This window comes from Coregonus lavaretus, assembly GCF_964263955.1.
Source record: "Coregonus lavaretus genome assembly, chromosome: 17".
Classification (NCBI taxonomy): Eukaryota; Metazoa; Chordata; class Actinopteri; order Salmoniformes; family Salmonidae; genus Coregonus; species Coregonus lavaretus.
The window spans coordinates 29,912,353-29,934,878 of NC_140004.1; the positions used below are offsets into that span (position 1 = coordinate 29,912,353).

The 22,526-nt window shown below is 45.5% G+C and overlaps 1 protein-coding gene across 1 annotated transcript in view; it reads left to right on the plus strand.

The window, feature by feature from the left end:
* Positions 1 to 22,526, plus strand: part of LOC311145206 (uncharacterized protein) — a 171,672-nt gene that overhangs the window by 142,876 nt on the left and 6,270 nt on the right. Inside the window, exons 3-4 of the mRNA XM_084181420.1 lie at positions 3,173 to 3,274; positions 9,520 to 9,555. Of these exons, the coding sequence (XP_084037546.1) occupies positions 3,173 to 3,274; positions 9,520 to 9,555 (138 nt within the window). The remainder of the gene's footprint in view (positions 1 to 3,172; positions 3,275 to 9,519; positions 9,556 to 22,526) is intronic.

Consider the following 22,526-nt stretch of genomic DNA (forward strand, 5'->3'; position numbering starts at 1 on the left):
CCCCGTAGCCCTTCCACAGCCCCACAGCATGGCAGCAGAGAGGAGCTGTGAGGAGAGGAGAGAGGAGATGAAGGTAGAGAAACAGCCAGGAGGATGTCCAGGTCTGGATGAGGGTAATAAGGACTGACACCAGGATTAGGCTGAGGCACAACCTCCCAGAATACAGCTGACAGGTGAAGAAAGGGTGGGGAGAGGAGAATGAGAAGAGAGAGGAAGAGGTGCTGAGGGGCTGAAAGCTTTCTAATTGGAGCAGGAAGGTGGAGACCCTTCTGACGTGGAGGCCCTGAAATGGCTGCCCTGCCAGGTGAGAAGAAAGAGCATGACAACAAAGCATTACCCAGCAGCCACCAGCTCCCTGCCTGCCTCCCTGCTGGCGGTTGGCTGACTGCAGATTGATCGACATGGGGGAGAGGCAGGTTAGCCTAGCCTACAGTAGCTTAGCCTAGTGTGAATGGACTCTGTCAGCCTCACTGAAACACTGCTGTTTTTATCAATGTCATGACTAGCGTGGTTTATTCTTCGTTTTTTTCCCTTTCTTTATAAACCCCTGTAGTTCAGTTCAGTGTAAATGAGCTCAAGTCATCAGTCAGCAGCTACTCAACTTGGGAGAAATTAAGATGCTAGAGGGCCCTTTGAAGCTAATTAAAGAGCACAGAGCAGAGCCTCCAGAGAGAGTCTGTCCGCAGAGCAGACATGTTCAATACCCAGACTAATGGGCCTAATTTCCAGTGCATTATTCATGTACAACACACACGTTACTTGTGTAGTGTTATATTTCTGCGGAGCGCCTTTAATGGGTTGAACTCAACCTGTTTAACCTTGCCCGTGCTGCGCCTGGCAATTCTCCAAGTCGTCTAAAACATGGCCCTTTAGAGAGCTATTCCCCCTAGCGTTACCCAGAGTGCATTTCAAAGACTTCCCATGATCCTTCAGTACTTCAGGGAGCCATGTTGACCTTGATCGTTGTCACAGGATCGGCCAATCAGATCTCAGATGAGACCTTTAGCTCCGCCCACAAGTCCTCTATAATGTAGCCTTGTCCTTCAGTGCCAGTGATGGCACCCTATTCTCTATGTAGTAGTGCACTACATAGGGAATAGGCTGCCACTTCAGACGTAACCTTAGTAAAAAAAAAAAGAATGAAAGAGATACTGATAGATCTCGACCGTTTAAAGCCTCTCCTTGGACCTGATCTAAATACACCCTTAATCACAGTCCGACATGGCCAACAGGGCCGACAGTCTCTATCACAGGCGGTGAATGTAAGCCTGAATCAATTCCTCCCGTCCTGCCGAACAATAGGTTACAGAGCCTCCTAACATCCAGGCAGGCAGGCAGCATCGTTAAGCTGGATACCTTATTTGCCCCTCTACTCTGATCAATAATCAATGTGATTGCTGACTTGGGATCCACCACTACAGGACCTGCTGGAGGGGGTGTTAACACTTTGGCTGGGTGATTTTTCAGCGCTGATGCTTGGTAAACAAAGTAATCAGAGTGCCTGACTGTCTCCCTGGCTCTCAGTGAACTGCACTTGACTTGACAAGATGACGTGAACCCCCCCCCCCCCCCCCCCCCCCCCCTCTCTCTCTCTCCCTCTCTCCCTCTCCACCTTTGTCTGGAAGTGGGCTGGGTTCTTTGTGCTGCTCTCCCTAACAAAAGTAATAATCATAAAGCCTGCCATCCATTTTTAGATTCAATGTGTGGTTAGCTTGACAGCCAGTGAGAAAGATGCAGAGACAGAGCAATAGAGAGAGAGAGAGAGATGGAGAGACAGAGAGAGGTAGAGAAAGAGAAAGAGGGAGAGGGTGGGAGTTGTATGACGGCAGACACCTGATTACGACCACCTGCAAGGTCTCTCTCTCCTTCCTTCGTTCCTTCCTGTCTGTCTGTCTGCACCCTGATTGTAGTATGTTGCCGTAGCATTCTGCCATTCTGCCTGGCTGTCATTGCTGACCTCAACACCATGCTAACGCCTTTCATCCAATTACTAGGCCTCATCTGGCCTGGCCGGGGCCTCACCAGGCAGAGTAATTAGAAGGGAATTGTGTCTATTTGGCTTGTTGCTGCTGGTCGCTGGGCAGACAGACAGAAGGGCAGACAAACAGCCAGGCCAGCCTCTCTCTCTCTCTCAGCCAGGTGGCAGAGCCTCCGCCATGCCGCCTCAGTACAGGACCTGTCAGATTAGCTGATGACCCTTTTAATTCTACCCTGCCGGGGGCCATAATTGATATTTACGGGGAAAGGTTAATTGTAGCAGTGATCTGTTTAAATGACAGTGGAGATCTGGAGACCGAGGCTAGCCACGGCATGCTACGCCACCAGGGACCAGTGCAGGCAGAGCTGCAAGCTGCTAGTCAAATGGATTACACCCCACAGGCAGCCATCAGCCGTCCCCATTGTCTTCAGAGAGGGGCTTGTAGAGGGCTGATAGGATGAAGTGCACCTGTGGTGGGGAGGGCTACCTCCTACCTCCTCGACCGACTGTGGCAGTGTGGCTTTCTCCCATCTGTCCTAAGAATATGGATCGCTGCCAAGCCAACGCTCCTCTCATGGCTCGTCTGTCTAGCCCCTACCAAACAACACATGCTCTCAAGTTGGCAGACCCAAAGAGGCAACATCATCATTCAGTGTTGTACCACTAGGTGTATCCGTTATGTGCAGATTGTAAACAATAAACAAAATGCTTCTGATTGTGTTAACTGCTTTTCTGCAGAATGTTTTTGGATTCAGGTGTGAAAGTCATTACTTTCAGGCAGACATTTTGGTTACTGCCAGTGCTGCTTTGCATACATTCAAACTATAAACTGATACTGAGACATGGGGGCACCAGTTTGCCTTTGTGTTATGGATGGATTCCCTTAGTGTGAATGGACTACAGGATGCCAGTTGTGATTGACATGGAGTTTGGGTCGTGTTGTATCATGGAGTTGCAATGTAGTTTTATGTGGCATCAAGTTGTTCTTCTTTGACTCGAGTCGTACTAAAGCGATACTTTGTCTCTATTCTATGAAAAATGTTGAGTAACACTTTCTATTGATACCCTCTTCATAATGCATTATGAGCACATTTATAATGCTTTATGATCTATGAATAATGCAATATAATACACAACATATTATTTTTCTACTGTATAATAACGAATGCTTCTTCCTCTGTTTCTTTCCTCCAGATCAAGGCCTTGCAGGTGCGCCCGGTGAGGCTGGATGAGGATGAGGCCATGCAGGAGATCAACAGACCCAACAGGAGCACCTCTAAAGAACACCTCAGTGAGGTAAGAGAGACCCACTCCCAGACCATCAGACCCCTAGATAGGCTAGGGCGGTATACCGTATATATTGTATACCGGGGTATTTGGAAAAAGCCACAGGATGGTTTTTCAAACCGTCAATACCGTCAAAAGTATTTCGATACATTTTAATATTTGTAGCTACTTTTAAGTTAATACCTGCAGTGAACTTGTGCAATACGTTAGCAGATAAAGCCAGTTGTGTTGTTCATTTCACCTGTCACATTATTTTACATTATGAAGCTTACCGTAGTTCCCCAGAACAGTTGAGCCAGTCACGTGTTTGTTTGTAAATAGCACAACGGGAGACAGCGGGAGCTGGTGAGTCCATATCCCTCTAAATGTATTGGTGATTCTTTGTTGTGTGGATCACAAGAGGTACACTTGTATACAATTCACTACTAAATGTTTGCCATCAGATATCTTAAAATGGCTTTCTGACAGAAGTCAAAGAGCTCTGGATGAGTTGTCTGCACAGCTGCCATTTATTCCATGTGCTTCCTACTAGCATTTTTTTCTCCTCTGCTCCATGGACACATAATGCTCTTCCTTCAGAAAAGCATGCATCACAATTTTGTTCATTTGCACAATTTCTCTCTTTCACTTTCGCTTGTAAATGTCCACACTCACCGAAAATAACTTTCGGTAGCTACTAGCTATGCTTGAATAACTTCATGAGCTGGATTGGCCTGTCTTTGCAATTAGTTTATGTTTGTTTTTTCACTCGTTAGCATTTAGCTAACAGCTTCTATGTGATTTCACTATAGGTTTGTGCTAATTTTGTTAGAATTCTGGTAATAGAGGCCCAATGGGCTTTTCTTGCATATTTAGCGCCCCCTTGTGTGCTATGCCGGTAATACTGTAAATCACAGGCTAAGAGAAGGACGGTATGACATTATGAAAATCTGGATACCGTCCAAGCCTATCCCCAGACCATCAGACCTTTAGACCATCAGACCCCCAGACCATCAGACCCCCAGACCCTCCCGGCTATGTTGTTATGTATCCCGGACGAGCCTCCAAATATGCTATGGCCAAAGTAAACCATGTTGCAATAACCAGAAAACCAAACCATTAGCTGAATATATCAATACATGCCACATCATGAGTCAATAAAAAAAAAAAAAACATGTCTGCCTACCTTGTTACAACGTGGTTAGCTAGGGCTGTAACTTCCCCAGACCCTCCAGACCTCCTAACAGGAGACCAGACCAGCAGCAGGCTATCTAGTTACCTAGACCAGGGCTGTGGGGCCCTGAGGAGGTGAGAGAGAGAGAGTGGGGCAGAGAGGCAGCAGTGAGAGGGCAGCTGGTGCAGTAGCTCATTCTGGCACAGACTCACATGTCATAAATCCCCATGCATTAGAAAACCTGCCTGATCCACAGCGACAAGCAGAAAACTGTTAGCGAAGCCACACAGACACACAGCTATCACACTAGGTCTGCATCCCAAATTACACCCTATTCCCTATATAGTGCACTACCTTTGACCAGGGCCTATACTGCCCAATAGGGATTAGGGTGCCATTTGGAATGTTGCCTAGATGCCCTGCAACATTCATATCCTGCTATTGTTATGTAGATGTGACCTAAGACTGTTCCGCCAGGTGGTAGCTGACCCTCGCCGACCCGGACAGCAAAGAGTTAAAGGTCTTTCCAATTACTGTCGTGTATGCGTCCATATGCTAGCACATTTAAAAGACGAGTGGGTGGCATAGAAAACAGAGGCAGCTAAGGTGTCGGTTGGCGCTAGGGATGAAATAATGCAATTTAGATACAGGAAAAGTAATACGAATTTATGCCAAATCCCCAAGCGGGGTCATTTTAAATCAATGTAGAATATGCTTCCTAACTAATGCCTGTCAACCAGGCCTCCCAAACCTCAGTAAATTCAATTAGACAGTTCATTTAGCTGGAGGATGTAAATGGGGGGGGGGGGGGATATGGGGAGGATATGGGGGTTGCAAGTTCTATAGTCAAATAAGTGATTTGAGGAAAGATTATGGAGAAAAAAGATTTTAATGAACTAAATGCGTTGTTCAAGCTATTCAGAATTCCCAAAGAAAATCTAGAGATGTGGAGAGAGAGAAAAAAACACTCCCCCACCCTCATTCACATTTTATTTTCCCTTCCCCCTCATTTTCTAAGCCTCCTCTCTCTGTCTCTGCCTCTCTCTCTCCCCTCTGCCATTCCTCATGAATTTGTGTAAAAGGCTGTTTTTTAATGAAAAAGTCAGGAGAAAGAGCCGGGATTGGCAGATAAAAGGGTCCTGGCGGATGACAGTTCTGACAGGCAAATGCGACAGTGAAAGGGTGTTGGGGTATGGGAGGAGGAGGGGGGAACTGTTGAAATTGCATGCTGTAATCGCCGACGGTGTTAGATATGGCATGTCTCTCTAATCTCCTGCCAAATAGATAGTGCAAAGACGTTGATCGCTGTAGCAATGCCATCCATCCCTAGCTATCCATCTCTTTAAACCACAGATAGGGTCTCTGAGCAGAGCTGGGCCCACTCAGGGCGAGGCCTGTCTGGCCGCTGCTGGAGAGAACAAACAGTCATTTTCATTAAATGCATACCTCATATTTGATACCTACATCAAGTGGTCCCAGGCTGTAAGAGTTCTTAGCTAATGATGTACTGTACTGTAGCTGTGATTCATGAGCGAAATTGATTTTGTGTTGTTGGACCAGCCCCTGGTTCAGCTGGGCCTCGGCAGAAAGTTGCCGTACAGGCAGGGATTAGGGAAATGTGGAGGGAGATTTTCTGTGCATCTGTGTTAGTGTGCGGCGGGGAGTTGGAAGGGAGAAAGAGGGTAGGGGGGGAGAGAGGGTGGCAGTGCTGCTGGGGTCTCACCCTCCCACCAGCCCAGCCACCCACTCCTACTGGAGAGCTCGGAGGCCTGCTGCTGGCTGTATGCTGGAAGCTGGCTCCGTTTTTACACACACACTTCACACTCCGCCGAGCCCTGATTGGCCCATTTCAGTTCCCGCACCTCAAAAACCAATAGTCTGGCCCGTAGAAAAACCAACAGCCAGGCCCCACCCTGCTTGTCGCCGTGGCTTTGAGGGTCGGGGGAGGGGGCGTGGAAATGGGGAGAGGATTAGGGGGCGAATTTAGCAACATTTCTGTTCTCCGGGGCTGTTTAGTTAACCCTAAAACGCAGCCAGCGTCCTTCACACCCCCCTGACTCCCCCCTACCTCGCTGCTGCCTCGCTGGGGCAGGTTCTTAAATCTTTTTTGAAGTCCTAAGCGCTTCAGAAATCCATTGAGAGCCATGTATAATGGCTTTTAAGAGAGAGTGTTTAGCTGTATCCCAACCCCATGGCTTATGAACCGCTGCCTGCTTTAATGGATTCTTCCCCTCTTCTCTTCACCCAGACTAAATCCAATGGATTGTCCCTCATTATCATTTAAATAAGCCTCTCTTTCTACTCCAAACGCTCCAACTTGAATGAACCCTGCATAGTAAGGCTAATTCCAAATGGCCTTGGCCTCCCATTACTGCACTGAGTCACACACACATGCACACACACACACATTATGCACGCACGCACGCACATTCACACACACACACACACACTACACATTCTTTTGCCCCTTTGTGTCCACATATATGGCTGGCCCTGCCCCTCTACCCTCTACCCCTCCCTCTCTCTCAGGTGGTGGGGACAGGAGGGGTGAATGGAGAGGGAATAGTCTTTTGATTCCCGCAGAGCTGACTTTCCGGTTCACCGTAGGACAGCTCCCTAATTGTCACAGTGGGGTTGAGACTGTGATTCAGAAGGCACAGAGGCACTGATGAGGGCTAAAGCACAGAGGAAGGTGTGGGAGGGAGGGATGGAGAGATGGAGGGATTGGAGGTACTATGGACAAAATTGGTCTAGCAGAAAAGTCCCCTCCTGAGGCTGCAAATTGCCAATCGAAATGGAGGAATAAAGGGGGGAAAGTGGAAGGAGAGGAAGGAAAGGGAGATTTGGAGATTGGTATTCTGACTGTGACCTGAGTGAGTGACGGAGAGAGAGAGAGAAAAAGAGAGAGATGGACTCTCTCTGTCAGAGGCCTCGTCTATCAACAGAAGCGAGCACACTATGTCAGCATACACATGACAGGTTTATTATGTAGTATCAGTGTATTTGATATTATATATAAGTGAATGAGACAATCAATGACAACCATTATTGGGTTTGTCCTATGGAGCGATTTCAGTGCCAACAGAAATTGTATTTAAATTCCATAATTCTGAATTTGTATTAGGATATTGAATTTCCATTTAATATTTTTGAATTTGTAATGCACAAATTGAATCATTGAATTCATAAATTGAAATTGTATTTCATGACTTGAATCTGAATTTAATGAATATTGCATTCAGTTAAAAATTTCAATTTAATGGTATTTTAATATTCAATATTTATATATTCAGTTTAAATACGGTAGATACACAGCAAATTAATGCAGTATCAAGTTTCCTAACTATAATTTCAAGTTTATCAAAGTTTCATATATTCAACTTCTCAGATGCATTCAGATTGAGTTTTCAAATTAAGTTATTTAAATTCAGATTCAAAACCAGAGGCAACATCCTGGTACTTTGCCAGTCAGGAAAGGCAGAGGAGCACAGATATAATCCACTGCTCTCTGTGGTAAATGGAAGCTTCAGGCGGTTTCTGAAGCCAATGTGGCATGTTACATTTATTTTCTTCCTATGTGTTTGGCTCTAGCGTTTGGACCGTTTTGGCTATAAACTATTATGACCCCATTCCTGAAAGCTTCGACTCTGGAACATGAGTAATTTGTCTGAGACCTGAAACGTTGCATTGTCTGGTGTACAGGAGACCTGGGTTAGAACCCCATTAGTCAAACTAACACGTCTTCAGGTCTCAGGCAAGGTTGCTCATCACATGCATGGATCACCAAACCACCTCTGTTGCACTCTCATTAAATGAGGTGCAAAGATCCTTCTGCTTCTGTTTGCCACAGAAAGTAGTGTTGTTGTGCAGTAGGCCTGATTTCAAACCCAGTCAGTTATATTGGTGCTATGATCTCTGAGTATGAGGTCAAAGGGTGGTGAAATGTAACTGAGGTGGTTCGATGAACCACGCTCTTTTGATGAGTAACTTTACTGGAGACTTGAACTCATCCCTATGGGCTTTAGCTGTGGGCTAACACAGTCCTGTGACATGCAGGAGACCTGGTTCAAACCCAGTCAGTCACAAGAGCACGATTAAATAGGGAGTGGAAAAGCTATCCTTAGAAGGGCTTTGACAGGGCTATTCAACTATTTTATTATTGGGGCCAAATTGCGTTTTTTGTGAGAATCCGTTCCAACATGTCCTGCGCGGGCTGTGAGGGGAACAGAAGGCATGTCCATGCTCCAGAGAGTCTGAGCTTTCAGGAATGGGGTCATAATAGCTTATAGCCAAAAACAGTTCAAACGCTAAAGACAAATTCTTTGGAAGATAATACATTTAACCATTCACATTAGCTTCAGAAACAACAATAAGCTTATTTCTACCACAGAGAGTGTTCTGTTCTTCTCTACACTTCCTGGCTGGCAAAGTGTCAGGATGTTGTCTCTGGTTTTGAATCTGAATTTAGAGAACTGAATATAAGAAACTTTGATAAACTTGAAATGATAGTTTGTAAACTTGATACACAGAAAATGTATGCACTATATTGAAACTGAATATATAAATATTGAATTTGAATATTAAATTGATATTGAATTTGAAAACTGAATGCAATATTCATTCAATTCAGTTTCAAATCTTGAAATACAAGTTCAATTTATGAATTCAATGATTAAAAAAATTAATTCAAAAATATTAAATCCAAATTCAATATCCTAATACAAATCCAGATTATGGAATTCAAATACAATTTCTGTTTGCACTGAAATCGCTCCATATTGTCCATACATGCATACAAAACTCAACTTTGACCATGAACTACACCCCATTACTTATACTGTAAATGTTATCCCACTCCACTAAATCATTTTTACACAAATCAATGAAAGATGGGTTGTTAAGGGTGATGCAATGGAATGGTATATTTATTTAGTGGTATACTGTATTTATGTTTCATCTGAGCTGTTGTTCACTCCAAAAACAGGGGAGACAGAAGGTTAACATGAATATTGATATTAAACTATAGCGGCTTCATCATGTCTGTGTCAGCGGCTGGCTCATGGCCCCTAAAGGTCAACCCTGTTCTCCTCTCTCTCTACAGAGCTCCACTCACTCGCTGTCAGGCCGGGGCTACTCGGTAAGTGACATTTTCATGCTTCATGGCTTTTACGGCAGAATTACAATCTCCAACGGCCCTCTTTATGGCCCCGCCGCTCGATACTTTTATTATGTTAAATAGAGTAATGGAGAAATCATGAAATTAGGGACATTAATCTTGAATGACTGGTTAAATTGGATGAAGGAAGGGAAGAGACTGAGCCCCAAATGGCACCCTATTCCCTACGTAGTGCACTACTTTTGACCAGGGCCCCATAGGGCTCTGGTCAAAAGTAGTGCACTATATAGGGAATAGGGAGCCATTTGGTATGTAGCCAAGGTGTCTTGCTCTACCTTGCGTAAATGTGCCTGTTTTATTGACATCCATCACATCAGGCCAGGCAGGCAGGCAGCCATTCAGCGGTTCAGCAGTTTAAGTGTTAGAGGAGATATCTTCCTCCAACTGCCTGCCATCTAGTCATTTGATTCAGTTGTCAGACAATATGCTTAAAAGCCTTTTTAAAAAGTGAGTGCCTGCATTGATACACAAAAGTAATTTTCCCCACTATACATATAATATAATATACTCCCTTATCGTTTTAGAAAACCCATAGCATAGCTGTTATTATGTAGGCCTATCTTATGAATAGGGGAAAAAACATTCAGCTCTATACTTTCGTTACCTTTGAATTGAAAATGAAGAATGTGTTCCTGTGTAAAGTGGTTTGAAAAAATCTTGTCAGCCCATTCCTTTTATAAAGTACACTGGCTCACTTAGTGTCACTAGGAAACTATATTTACCATTTAAAAGCATATTTTGCAGACTACACACCAGTATGTGTGTTTTTCAAACCTAATTAACATTTTCACTTGTCATTATTTGCAGAAAGCTGATGAGTATTGCTTTAATGATGAGGCTCGGAGTTGATAGAGGCAGTCGTGAGTCTTTCTAGTTGTCCTTGTTGTCCAACTCTTAGAAAAAAAGGGACTATCTAGAACCTTAAACGGTTATTTGGCTGTCCCCATAGGAGAACTCTTTGAAGAACCATTTTCTGGTTCCATTTTTTGGTTCCTTTCCACAGAGGGTTCTACATGGAACCCAAAAGAGTTCTACCTGGAACCAAAAGGGGTTCTACGTGGAACCAAAAAGGATTCTCCTATGGGGATAACAGAAGAACCCTTTTGGAACCCTTTTTTCTAAGAGTGTACATGAAAGGGAGAATTTATAGAGAGACTTTTATCTCCCGTTACACCACTAGACCTTGCCTGTGAGTGACATTGCAATTCTTATTGTAGCTTCAGTGTTATCAAACAAATAAACAACATCTATAAATTGTTTGTCACTGCTAATCAGGGAAAGAGTATCTGCTGAGGTAGCGTTTCAAGAGCCAAACAAAGTTGAAGTTAAAAGGCATTGATCTGTGTGGGTCCTTATGCTACTGTGTGGAAATGGAACATGTCCCATTCCTATTCCCTCATGGCTGCATACTCTCACAGAGATGAAAACAAACCTCCCGGAAGCTGCTGCAGCCCTTTGGCTCGAGCTGTCAGTTTGTGTCTGGTGGAGGGAAGGAAGGAAGGAAGGAGAAGGCCCCCTCTTCATCTGTTCTTTACGGATAGCGAGGCAGGGGGAGGAGGAGAGAAGAGAGAGAATACGATCAACAAAGATCGAGAGAGAGGGCAGTAGAAAAGGAGGGAGGGAGGAAAGCAAGAAAAAAGCAAGAAAGTGCACAGGGGCAGGAAGTCTCACATTGTCCTATCTGATGGTGGAGCCCTCTGGGCTGCTTGTGGGCAGACTGATTCAGAGGGTTGGCTCTCTCAGAGAGTGCTAAGCTCTGGCTTCTGGGGCCGTACAGGGGCCCTTATCAGCAGGTGCTCTGGGCTCTGTGGTGGGGCCTCGGGGCCCCCAGGAGCCTGTCTGAGAGGGGGAGAGAGAGAGAGAGAGAGAGAGAGAGAGAAAGAGAGAGAGAGAGAGAGAGAGAGACGAAGGCAGCCAAGGGGGGGTGTTGTGGCTGGTGGAAGTAGGGAGTGTGGGAGGGGATGGCGGAGGGTTGAAGGACAGCCAGACAGGCACACAGAGAAGAGTTACAGATAGCAGGAACTGTGTTGTCTGATGGTCAGCCCTGGGCTCTGATCACCATCTCCTGCCCTGCCTGCCCCGTTTCTCCCAAAAACCGTCAGGCGGGGAGGTGGGGGCGATGGGGGGTGGTTTTATCTGTCACTAGGCACTAAGAGGTCAAAACCCCAATCTCTCTTGACAGTTTTCCACTTCTATAGGAGATAACACCTCCGCTGTTTCCCCAGACATACATCTCTGACGCTACATGCCTGCCTGCCTGCAAGGCTGCTTTATCGGAGAGGTTAATTTGAGACGTAAAAGAAGACGCTCAGATTTAGACGCATACGGAATTGAGGACTAGAGCCATAGCACATTGTAAAGGTTCAGTTGTAAAAAATAATATATTGTTGGAACATAATATTTATAGGTACATGTATTAACGTACAATATGGCTAGTTCTCCATTGGCATACATGAGCTGTACACATACATTTTCAGAGATAAAGAGCAAACCGTTTTCTTAGTTGATGACTGTACACACCATCCATAATCCGACTCCTTACACTAATCTGTTTAAAACTCGACCGCTGACAACAGGCAATATACAGCACAACCACTGAGCACCACTATCAGCTTGAGGTACAAGTGGATGTAGAATAGTTTCAGAACCTGCTTCCCTCTCCTCTCTTCTGTGTTCCTCTGGCTTTATTATAGTGTCACACGTTTGGGAGACAATATCTGGCCCATTTCCTCAGCTGTTCACCACCTGCTTGTTTTTACAGCGGAGAGGAGAATGAGATGGCCCCTGGCCCTACAGTGAGGGAAAAAAGTATTTGATCCCCTGCTGATTTTGTACGTTTGCCCACTGACAAAGAAATTATCCGTCTATAATTTTAATGGTAGGTTTATTTGAACAGTGAGAGACAGAATAACAACAAAAAAATCCAGAAAATGTTATAAATTGATTTGCATTTTAATGAGGGAAATAAGTATTTGACCCCCTCTCAATCAGAAAGATTTCTGGCTCTCAGGTGTCTTTTATACAGGTTACGAGCTGAGATTAGGAGCACACTCTTAAAGGGAGTGCTCCTAATCTCAGCTTGTTACCTGTATAAAAGACACCTGTCCACAGAAGCAATCAATCAATCAAATTCCAAACTCTCCACCATGGCCAAGACCGAAGAGCTCTCCAAGGATGTCAGGGACAAGATTGTAGACCTACACAAGGCTGGAATGGGCTACAAGACCATCGCCAAGCAGCTTGGTGAGAAGGTGACAACAGTTGGTGCGATTATTCGCAAATGGAAGAAACACAAAAGACTGTCAATCTCCCTCGGCCTGGGGCTCCATGCAAGATCTCACCTCGTGGAGTTGCAATGATCATGAGAATGGTGAGGAATCAGCCCAGAACTACACGGGAGGATCTTGTCAATAATCTCAAGGCAGCTGGGACCATAGTCACCAAGAAAACAATTGGTAACACACTACGCCGTGAAGGACTGAAATCCTGCAGCGCCCGCAAGGTCCCCCTGCTCAAGAAAGCACATATACAGGGCCGTCTGAAGTTTGCCAATGAACATCTGAATGATTCAGAGGAGAACTGGGTGAAAGTGTTGTGGTCAGATGAGACCAAAATCGAGCTCTTTGGCATCAACTCAACTCGCCGTGTTTGGAGGAGGAGGAATGCTGCCTATGACCCCAAGAACACCATCCCCACCGTCAAACATGGAGGTGGAAACATTATGTTTTGGGGGTGTTTTTCTGCTAAGGGGACAGGACAACTTCACCGCATCAAAGGGACGATGGACGGGGCCATGTACCGTCAAATCTTGGGTGAGATTACTCCTTCCCTCAGCCAGGGCATTGAAAATGGGTCGTGTATGGGTATTCCAGCATGACAATGACCCAAAACACACGGCCAAGGCAACAAAGGAGTGGCTCAAGAAGAAGCACATTAAGGTCCTGGAGTGGCCTAGCCAGTCTCCAGACCTTAATCCCATAGAACATCTGTGGAGGGAGCTGAAGGTTCGAGTTGCCAAACGTCAGCCTCGAAACCTTAATGACTTGGAGAAGATCTGCAAAGAGGAGTGGAACAAAATCCCACCTGAGATGTGTGCAAACCTGGTGGCCAACTACAACAAACGTCTGATCTCTGTGATTGCCAACAAGGGTTTTGCCACCAAGTACTAAGTCATGTTTTGCAGAGGGGTCAAATACTTATTTCCCCCATTTTTGACATGCGTTTTTCTGGAGTTTTGTTTTGTTAATCTGTCTCTCACTGTTCAAATAAACCTACCATTACAATTATAGACTGATCATGTCTTTGTCAGTGGGCAAACGTACAAAATCAGCAGGGGATCAAATACTTTTCCCCCTCACTGTAAGTCTTTCTGGTGATTTATCTTTCTCTCTGGGGCCCTCGATAAAAACCTCCAGTCCTCCTCTGTGCCTCGCTCGGCGAGATAGGCTTGAAGAGACGGAGAGAAATGTCAAAATATCACGATGTGCCTATCTGCCCCTCCGATCTCCTCTGCAGGCTTGAAACGGAGCAGAGGAGGAAGACAGTTTACGAAAATAAAAAACTCCAGAGGAAGCGATTGAGCTTCCCCCAGCCTAGGCTGCTTAACCACTGAACCACTGAAGGCACAACTCTTGTTTTCCCCCCTTCACAATGTAGTCTCGAAAACCCGACCCTAGGCAACACAGTGACTAGGGCAGGATTTCCCAAACTCGGTGCTTGGGACCCCAAGGGGTGCACGTTTTGGTTTTTGCCCTAGCACTACACTGCTGATTCAAATAATCAAGAAATCATCAAGCTTTGATTATTTGAATCAGCTGTGTAGTGTTAGGGCAAAAAAGTAAATTTGGGGTCCCGAGGACCGAGTTTGGGAAACGCTGGACTAGGGTCTGGTTTCAATGATGGACTCATTATGTCACTGCCTACGTCGATAAAAAAAAACATCCAGGGACTGAAATACCAACAAATCAAGAGGCAGACATGCCAGAACGTCGCGATTCAAAACCAAAGTTTGCAGGCAAAACCTTTACAGTGGTTTTAGTTAAGGTAGCTGATGCAAACTAGCCACCTGCGAAATGCACTCATTAAAAATAACCTCTGTGATCTCCATCTTGCTAGCTACTATTTTGTATTTTATTCAAGCAGATAAAGTAGTGACATAGGCGGTGACGTAGTTCCTCTATGCCAAAAGAGTCCATCATTGAAACCTGACCCTAGTCACTGTGTTGCCTAGAGTCCGGCTTTCCAGACTATTCACAATGATTGTAGATAGACCTTGCACTGAGCTGCACTTGGTGCAGTTGGAATGCTGATACTGTACGTTTTTGGGAGGGTTAATCAGTATGTTGTTTGCGGTTACAACCTAAGCTGGAATGTCTAGTTTGAGTGTTTATAGCTCTCAGACACACCTGTTGGGTATTACCCTGCTTTGGCTTATTTAATTGTATTTTATGCTTATGAGTCTACACTCAAACACAACATTCGCAAAGTCATCTGTGCATTTCTAAAACAGCCTCATTTAATTGATTTGGCATTCATGACCTCCGCTTTGTTCTAAATAAATGTCCTTGTCTCACAAGGAAGGTTAAAATACAAAATATCTTTATCAAATACAAGGATTTTGTCACTTAATTATAATAGGCACTATTAAAAAGCTTCACGGTTTATTTAACAAAACGACACGATTTATCGGATTAAATGTTAAATAAACCGATTGTTATAAAAGCCAAGGAAGGAAATTGAGTGGAAATTATACAACATATTTAATGTGATTTTACTATAATCTCGCTCAGTGAACATAACGTCACATATTACCCACCGATACACCCTATGAGCTGACAAAGGCCCTATCCTTTCCCCTACGTTAAAACTCTCTTGCTCTCTCTCTCTCTTGCTCTCTCTCTTTCTCCACAGTAGATTTGTCTCTTCTGTCTCACCTTGAAACTCCCACATCCCAGACCACCCGCTGTTCGGCCATAGTTTCCATCGTCTTGCAGGTGTCTAGCTACATACCAGCGGCCCCTGCACATTGTGAAAATTAGTAAAAGAAACCAATGGCCCAGCAGGACAGGGTTGGAGCCCTGACATTGTCCGCCCCTCTAGTGGGGCGTTGTCTGTCAGGGGCGCTCCAGAAGGGCTGTCCGGGTTGAAAACCCTATTTGTTTATCCCTGTGTGCGGGCCTGCTTCAGAGCAAGAGCATGCTGCTCCCCTCTCGCCAGGGGAGCCCGGCTGTTGCCACTAGCAACAGATAAAAATGGCTGTTAACCACAGCAGGGCCCACAACACATCAATCATTTGCTCCAGATAAAGGCTTTAGGCTTCTGGGTGCTCAGCACGCTGAATGGGGGGGACAGAAAATCCCCTTTCCAGTTAATGTACCGCCCCTATGGTGGAGGGGTGGAGATGCCATTTAAATCCGCCAACACAAAAGGTACTCTGGGAGAGGTCATTTAAATAAAAAGGCGACATGGTGAATTAGTGCAGGCCTGGCCTCAGAATCCACCGGTATAGTTGACTTGTTCTAAATGAACTCTTAATTGCTTTTGCCCACTTGGCTTTGCGCCTAAGGCTTTGTGCAAGAGTTGGGGAGTTCGGCATCACTGCATATCCGCATATGGTTTTTCGAATGGAATTGATATTAGTGATTGAAAAACAACTTAGAACGACCTAGAGGGCTGTGAAGTGATTTTGGCTTTGTGGCATTTTTCACTAGAGGTGAATGGTTCATTTCAGCCCTTTCTCAATCCAAACCACTGTGAAAGTAGAACTAATATTAGAGAATGTACAAGGCTCTATGTAAATCTAATAGATTCAAAAATTTATCTCAGCGTTACGATCAAACATGTTAGTTATTTCACACTGAAACACACATACCCCAGGGGCATTGTCACGTTCGTTGAAGGACGGGTCAGACCAAGGCGCAGCGTGATATACGTACATGTTTATTTACTGATAAACACCACGACAAAACAACAAATGAAACGAAACGTGAAGTCCAAGGTACCACACACAACATACCTTACATGGAACAAGATCCCACAACCCACTAGTGCCAATAGGCTGCCTAAGTATGATCCCCAATCAGAGACAACGAGCTACAGCTGCCTCTGATTGGGAACCACACCGGCCAACATAGATCTACACATAATAGATCGAAACATAGAACATACACAACAAAGAACATGCACACCCTGACTCAACATATAAGAGTCCCCTGAGTCAGGGCGCGACAGTAGCCCCCCCCCCCCCAAAGGTGCGGACTCCGACCGCACAACATAAACATAACAGGGTAGGGGCCGGGTGGGCATTCCGCCTCGGAGGCGGATCCGGCTCGGGGCGTTTTGACCTCTCACTTTCCGCCTCCCTGTTGCGCCCCTGGTCTGGTCTGGTCTGGACCTCGGCGCGCTACTTCCCCTCTCCTTCCTCCCACGATACTCCAGGCCCTGTCTGGACCCTGGTGTGGGAGACCCCGAACCTGGAGAGGGGCTGATGTCATGGTCTGGAGTGGAGCCGCTGACCGGAGCTGGATCAGGCACCGGTGGAGCGGACTGCTCTGGCTCCGGAGTGGAGCAGCTGACCGGAGCTGGATCAGGCACCGGTGGAGCGGACTGCTCTGGCTCCGGAGTGGAACAGCTGACCGGAGCTGGATCAGGCACCGGTGGAGCGGACTGCTCTGGCTCCGGAGTGGAACAGCTGATCGGAACTGGATCAGGCACCGGTGGAGCGGACTGCTCTGGCTCCGGAGTGGAGCCACTGACCGGAACTGGACAACCCCGGTGGAGCGGACTGCTCTGGCTCCGGAGTGGCGCAGCTGACCGGAGCTGGATCAGGCACCGGTGGAGCGGACTGCTCTGGCTCCGGAGTGGAGCAGCTGACCGGAGCTGGATCAGGCACCGGTGGAGCGGACTGCTCTGGCTCCGGAGTAGAACAGCTGATCGGAACTGGATCAGGCACCAGTGGAGCGGACTACTCTGGCTCCGGAGTGGAGCCGCTGACCGGAACTGGACTAGACACCGGTTGAGCGGACTGCTCTGGCTCCGGAGTGGCGCAGCTGACCGGAGCTGGATCAGGCACCGGTGGAGCGGACTGCTCTGGCTCCGGAGTGGAGCAGCTGACCGGAGCTGGATCATGTTGACTCCAATGCTTCCCACAGTTGTGTCAAGTTTGCTGGATGTCCTTTGGGTGGTGGACCATTCTTGATACACATGGGAAAATGTTGAGCCCGAAATACCCAGCAGCGTTGCAGTTCTTTACACAAACCGGTTCACCTGGTACCTACTATCATACCACGTTCAAAAGCACTTCAATATTTTGTCATGCACATTTACCCTCTGAATGGCACACATACACAATCCATGTCTCAATTGTCTCAAGGCTTAAAAATCCGTCTTTAACCTGTCTCCTCCCCTTCATCTACACTGATTGAAGTAGATTTAACAGGTGACATCAATAAGAGTTCATAGCTTTCACCTGGATTCACCTTCTCAGTCTATGTCATGGAAAGGGATAGTGATAATTCCACTCTATCATATGTTACATACACCACAATCAAGGCCAAATTACATGCTACTTCCATTTATAAAAGCTCTGAACGCAGACTTGAATGCTTTAATAAGCGCTTTAATTAATGCTCTGGGTGTTAGGCCATTCTCCTAGATTTACTATGGCTTTTATAGCCCATTATAACATACAATTTGCATCAGTAAATTACAATGCTTGATATCATTATCCAAACCTAAACCTGATCATAAATTAAACCTCCAATTACAAACATCTACCTGTCTGGGGAGTGATCTCTGGCTACATTCTCACCAGGGGGGGAAATGAAGAACAGAGGGTAGAGAGGGAGAGAAAGAGGGGAGAGGGTAGAGAGGGAGAAAGAGGAGAGAGGGTAGAGAGGGAGAGAAATGTGAGAGAGAGGGGAGAGAGTAGCCTCCTGTGGATTGTGAATAACTTAACTTTGTCAGTCAGAGGCATTCATTCATGTAATCAGCCCTGGCTCTTTCTCTCTGCCTCCTCTCCTTTGTGCTCAGCTGCATCCTGTTTCATTGATCATCCTTGAGATGTTTCTACAACTTTTTACAACAAATTCAATTCATTGGACATGATTTGGAAAGGCACACACCTGTCTATATAAGGTCCCACAGTTGACAGTGCAGAGCAAAAACCAAGCCATGAGGTTGAAGGAATTGTCCTCCGAGACAGGATTGTGTCGAGGCACAGATCTGGGGAAGGGTACCAAAACATTTCTGCAGCATTGAAGGTCCACAAGAACACGATGGCCTCCATCATTCTTAAATGGAAGAAGATTGGAACCACCAAGACACTTCCTAAAGCTGGCCGCCCGGCCAAACTGAGCAATCGGGGGAGAAGGGCCTTGGTCAGGGAGGTGACCAAGAACCCGATGGTCACTCTGACAGAGCTCGAGAGTTCCTCTGTGGAGATGGGAGAACCTTCCAGAAGGACAACCATCTCTGCAGCACTCCACCAATCAGGCCTTTATGGTAGAGTGGCCAGACGGAAGCCACTCCTCAGTAAAAGGCACATGACAGCCCGCTTGGACTTTGCCAAAAGGCACCTAAAGGATTCAGACCATGAGAAACAAGATTCTCTGGTCTGATGAAACCAAGATTGAACTCTTTGGCCTGAATGCCAAGCGTTACGTCTGGAGGAAACCTGGCACCATCCCTATACGGTGAAGCATGGTGGTGGCAGCATCATGCTGTGGGGATGTATTTCAGCGGTAGGGACTGGGAGACTAGTCAGGATCGAGGGAAAGATGAACGGAGCAAAGTACAGAGAGATCCTTCATGAAAACCTGCTCAAGAGCGCTCAGGACCTCAGACTGGGGCGAAGGTTCACCTTCCAACAGGGCAACAACCCTAAGCACACAGCCAAGACCACACAGAAGTGGCTTCGGGACAAGTCTCTGAATGTCCTTGATTGGCCCAGCCAGAGCCCGGACTTGAACCTGATCTAACATCTCTGGAGAGCTTTTACATTGATAGAAGATACAATCTATCTGCAATATTAAGCTGATCCATTCCCCCCCCCCCCCAATTTTTTTTTAAAATAATAATAATATTAATTTTTCTTTCAGCTAAAAATATAAAAAATAAAATAAAAATAAACATCTCTGGAGAGACCTGAAAATAGCTATGCAGCGACGCTCCCCATCCAACCTGACAGAGCTTGAGAGGATCTGCACAGAAGAATGGGAGAAACTCCCTAAATACAGGTGTGCCAAGCTTGTAGCGTCATACCCAAGAAGACTTGAGGCTGTAATCACTGCCAAAGGTACTTCAACAAAGTACTGAGTAAAGGGTCATTTACATACTTATGTAAATGTTATATTTCCGTTTTAAATGTTTTATACATTTGCAAAAATTTCTAAAAACCTGTTTTTGCTTATTATGGGGTATTGTGTGTAGGTTGATGAGGAAAAAAATAAAAATATATTCAATTTTAGAATAAGGTTGTAACGTAACAAAATGTGGAAAAAGTTAAGGGGTCTGAATACTTTCCGAATGCGCTATATATTTAACATATGCCATTTAGTATACACTTATTCAAAGTGACTTGGATAAAAGTATTGCGTGCATACTGTGCATTTTTAACTCATGGGTGGTCCCGGGAATCAAACCCACCATTCTGGCGTTACAAGAACCACACTCCATGCTCTACCAACTGAGCTACAGAGGACGATGCTCTCTCTCGCTAGCCTTCAACCTGATTATACGCTGAAGGGAACATAATAAATAATGGGAATGTTTTATGCCGCTGCAGTTGATTAATTCAGCACCACTAGTGTAATATTAGTCAAAGGTAGAGACACACAGACAGACACATGTCCGTCCCCTCCAGGTATCCACCGGAAACCATTTTAGATCTGGGAAAAAAAATACATCTTTGTGATTTTGAGGCCCTCTTTCAAGAGACAGCACATCTTGTCTTGCCTTGTTCCATCCTCTATTCCCACATGTGAAAACATCTTACTGCACTGCTGTGCCTAGCTATTGAAATCCTCTCTCCGCCTAGTCTCTTTCGCGAGCGCCCTAACGATTGTTTCAGGAAACAAGCAGGAAACATGCCTGTGATGGCCAAATCTTACTGAGAGAGGAAGAACAAAAGGTGCTATGCAACAGATAGCTGCAGGCTTGTGTCAGAGGAAGGCCCGAAAAATTGTCAAAGACTCCAGCCACCCAAGTCATAGACTGTTCTTTTGGCTACCGCATGACAAGTGGTACCGAAGCACCAAGTCAGGACCCTGAACAGCTTCTACCCCCAATTCATAAGTCTGCTAAATAGTTACAGTGAGGGAAAAAAGTATTTGATCCCCTGCTGATTTTGTATGTTTGCCCACTGACAAAGACATGATCAGTCTATAATTTTAATGGTAGGTTTATTTGAACAGTGAGAGACAGAATAACAACAAAAAAATCCAGAAAAAAATGCATGTCAAACATTTTATAAATTGATTTGCATTTTAATGAGGGAAATAAGTATTTGACCCCTCTGCAAAACATTACTTAGTACTTGGTGGCAAAACCCTTGTTGGCAATCACAGAGGTCAGATGTTTCTTGTAGTTGGCCACCAGGTTTGCACACATCTCAGGAGGGATTTTGTTCCACTCCTCTTTGCAGATCTTCTCCAAGTCATTAAGGTTTCGAGGCTGACATTTGGCAACTCGAACCTTCAGCTCCCTCCACAGATTTTCTCTGAGCTTAAGGTCTGGAGACTGGCTAGGAGACTGTGCTTCTTCTTGAGCTACTCCTTTGTTGCCTTGGCCGTGTGTTTTGGATCATTGTCATGCTGGAATACCCATCCACGACCCATTTTCAATGCCCTGGCTGAGGGAAGGAGGTTCTCACCCAAGATTTGACGGTACATGGCCCCGTCCATCGTCCCTTTGATGCGGTGAAGTTGTCCTGTCCCCTTAGCAGAAAAACACCCCCAAAGCATAATGTTTCCACCTCCATGTTTTTGATGGTGGGGATGGTGTTCTTGGGGTCATAGGCAGCATTCCTCCTCCTCCAAACACGGTGAGTTGAGTTGATGCCAAAGACCTCGATTTTGGTCTCATCTGACCACAACACTTTCACCCAGTTCTCCTATGAATCATTCAGATGTTCATTGGCAAACTTCAGACGGCCCTGTATATGTGCTTTCTTGAGCAGGGGGACCTTGCGGGCGCTGCAGGATTTCAGTCCTTCACGGCGTAGTGTGTTACCAATTGTTTTCTTGGTGACTATGGTCCCAGCTGCCTTGAGTTCATTGACAAGATCCTCCCGTGTAGTTCTGGGCTGATTCCTCACCATTCTCATGATCATTGCAACTCCACGAGGTTAGATCTTGCATGAAGCCCCAGGCAGAGGGAGATTGACAGTTATTTTGTGTTTCTTCCATTTGCGAATAATCGCACCAACTGTTGTCACCTTCTCACCAAGCTGCTTGGCGATGGTCTTGTAGCCCATTCCAGCCTTGTGTAGGTCTACAATCTTGTCCCTGACATCCTATGAGAGCTCTTTGGTCTTGGCCATGGTGGAGAGTTTGGAATCTGATTGATTGATTGCTTCTGTGGACAGGTGTCTTTTATACAGGTAACAAACTGAGATTAGGAGCACTCTCTTTAAGAGTGTGCTCCTAATCTCAGCTCGTTACCTGTATAAAAGACACCTGGGAGCCAGAAATCTTTCTGATTGAGAGGGGGTCAAATACTTATTTCCCTCATTAAAATGCCAATCAATTTATAACATTTTTGACATGCGTTTTTCTGGATTTTGTTGTTGTTATTCTGTCTCTCACTATTCAAATAAACCTACCATTAAAATTATAGACTGATAATTTCTTTGTCAGTGGGCAAACATACAAAATCAGTAGGGGATCAAATACTTTTTTCCCTCGCTGTAGTTAAATAGTTAACCAAATAGCTAC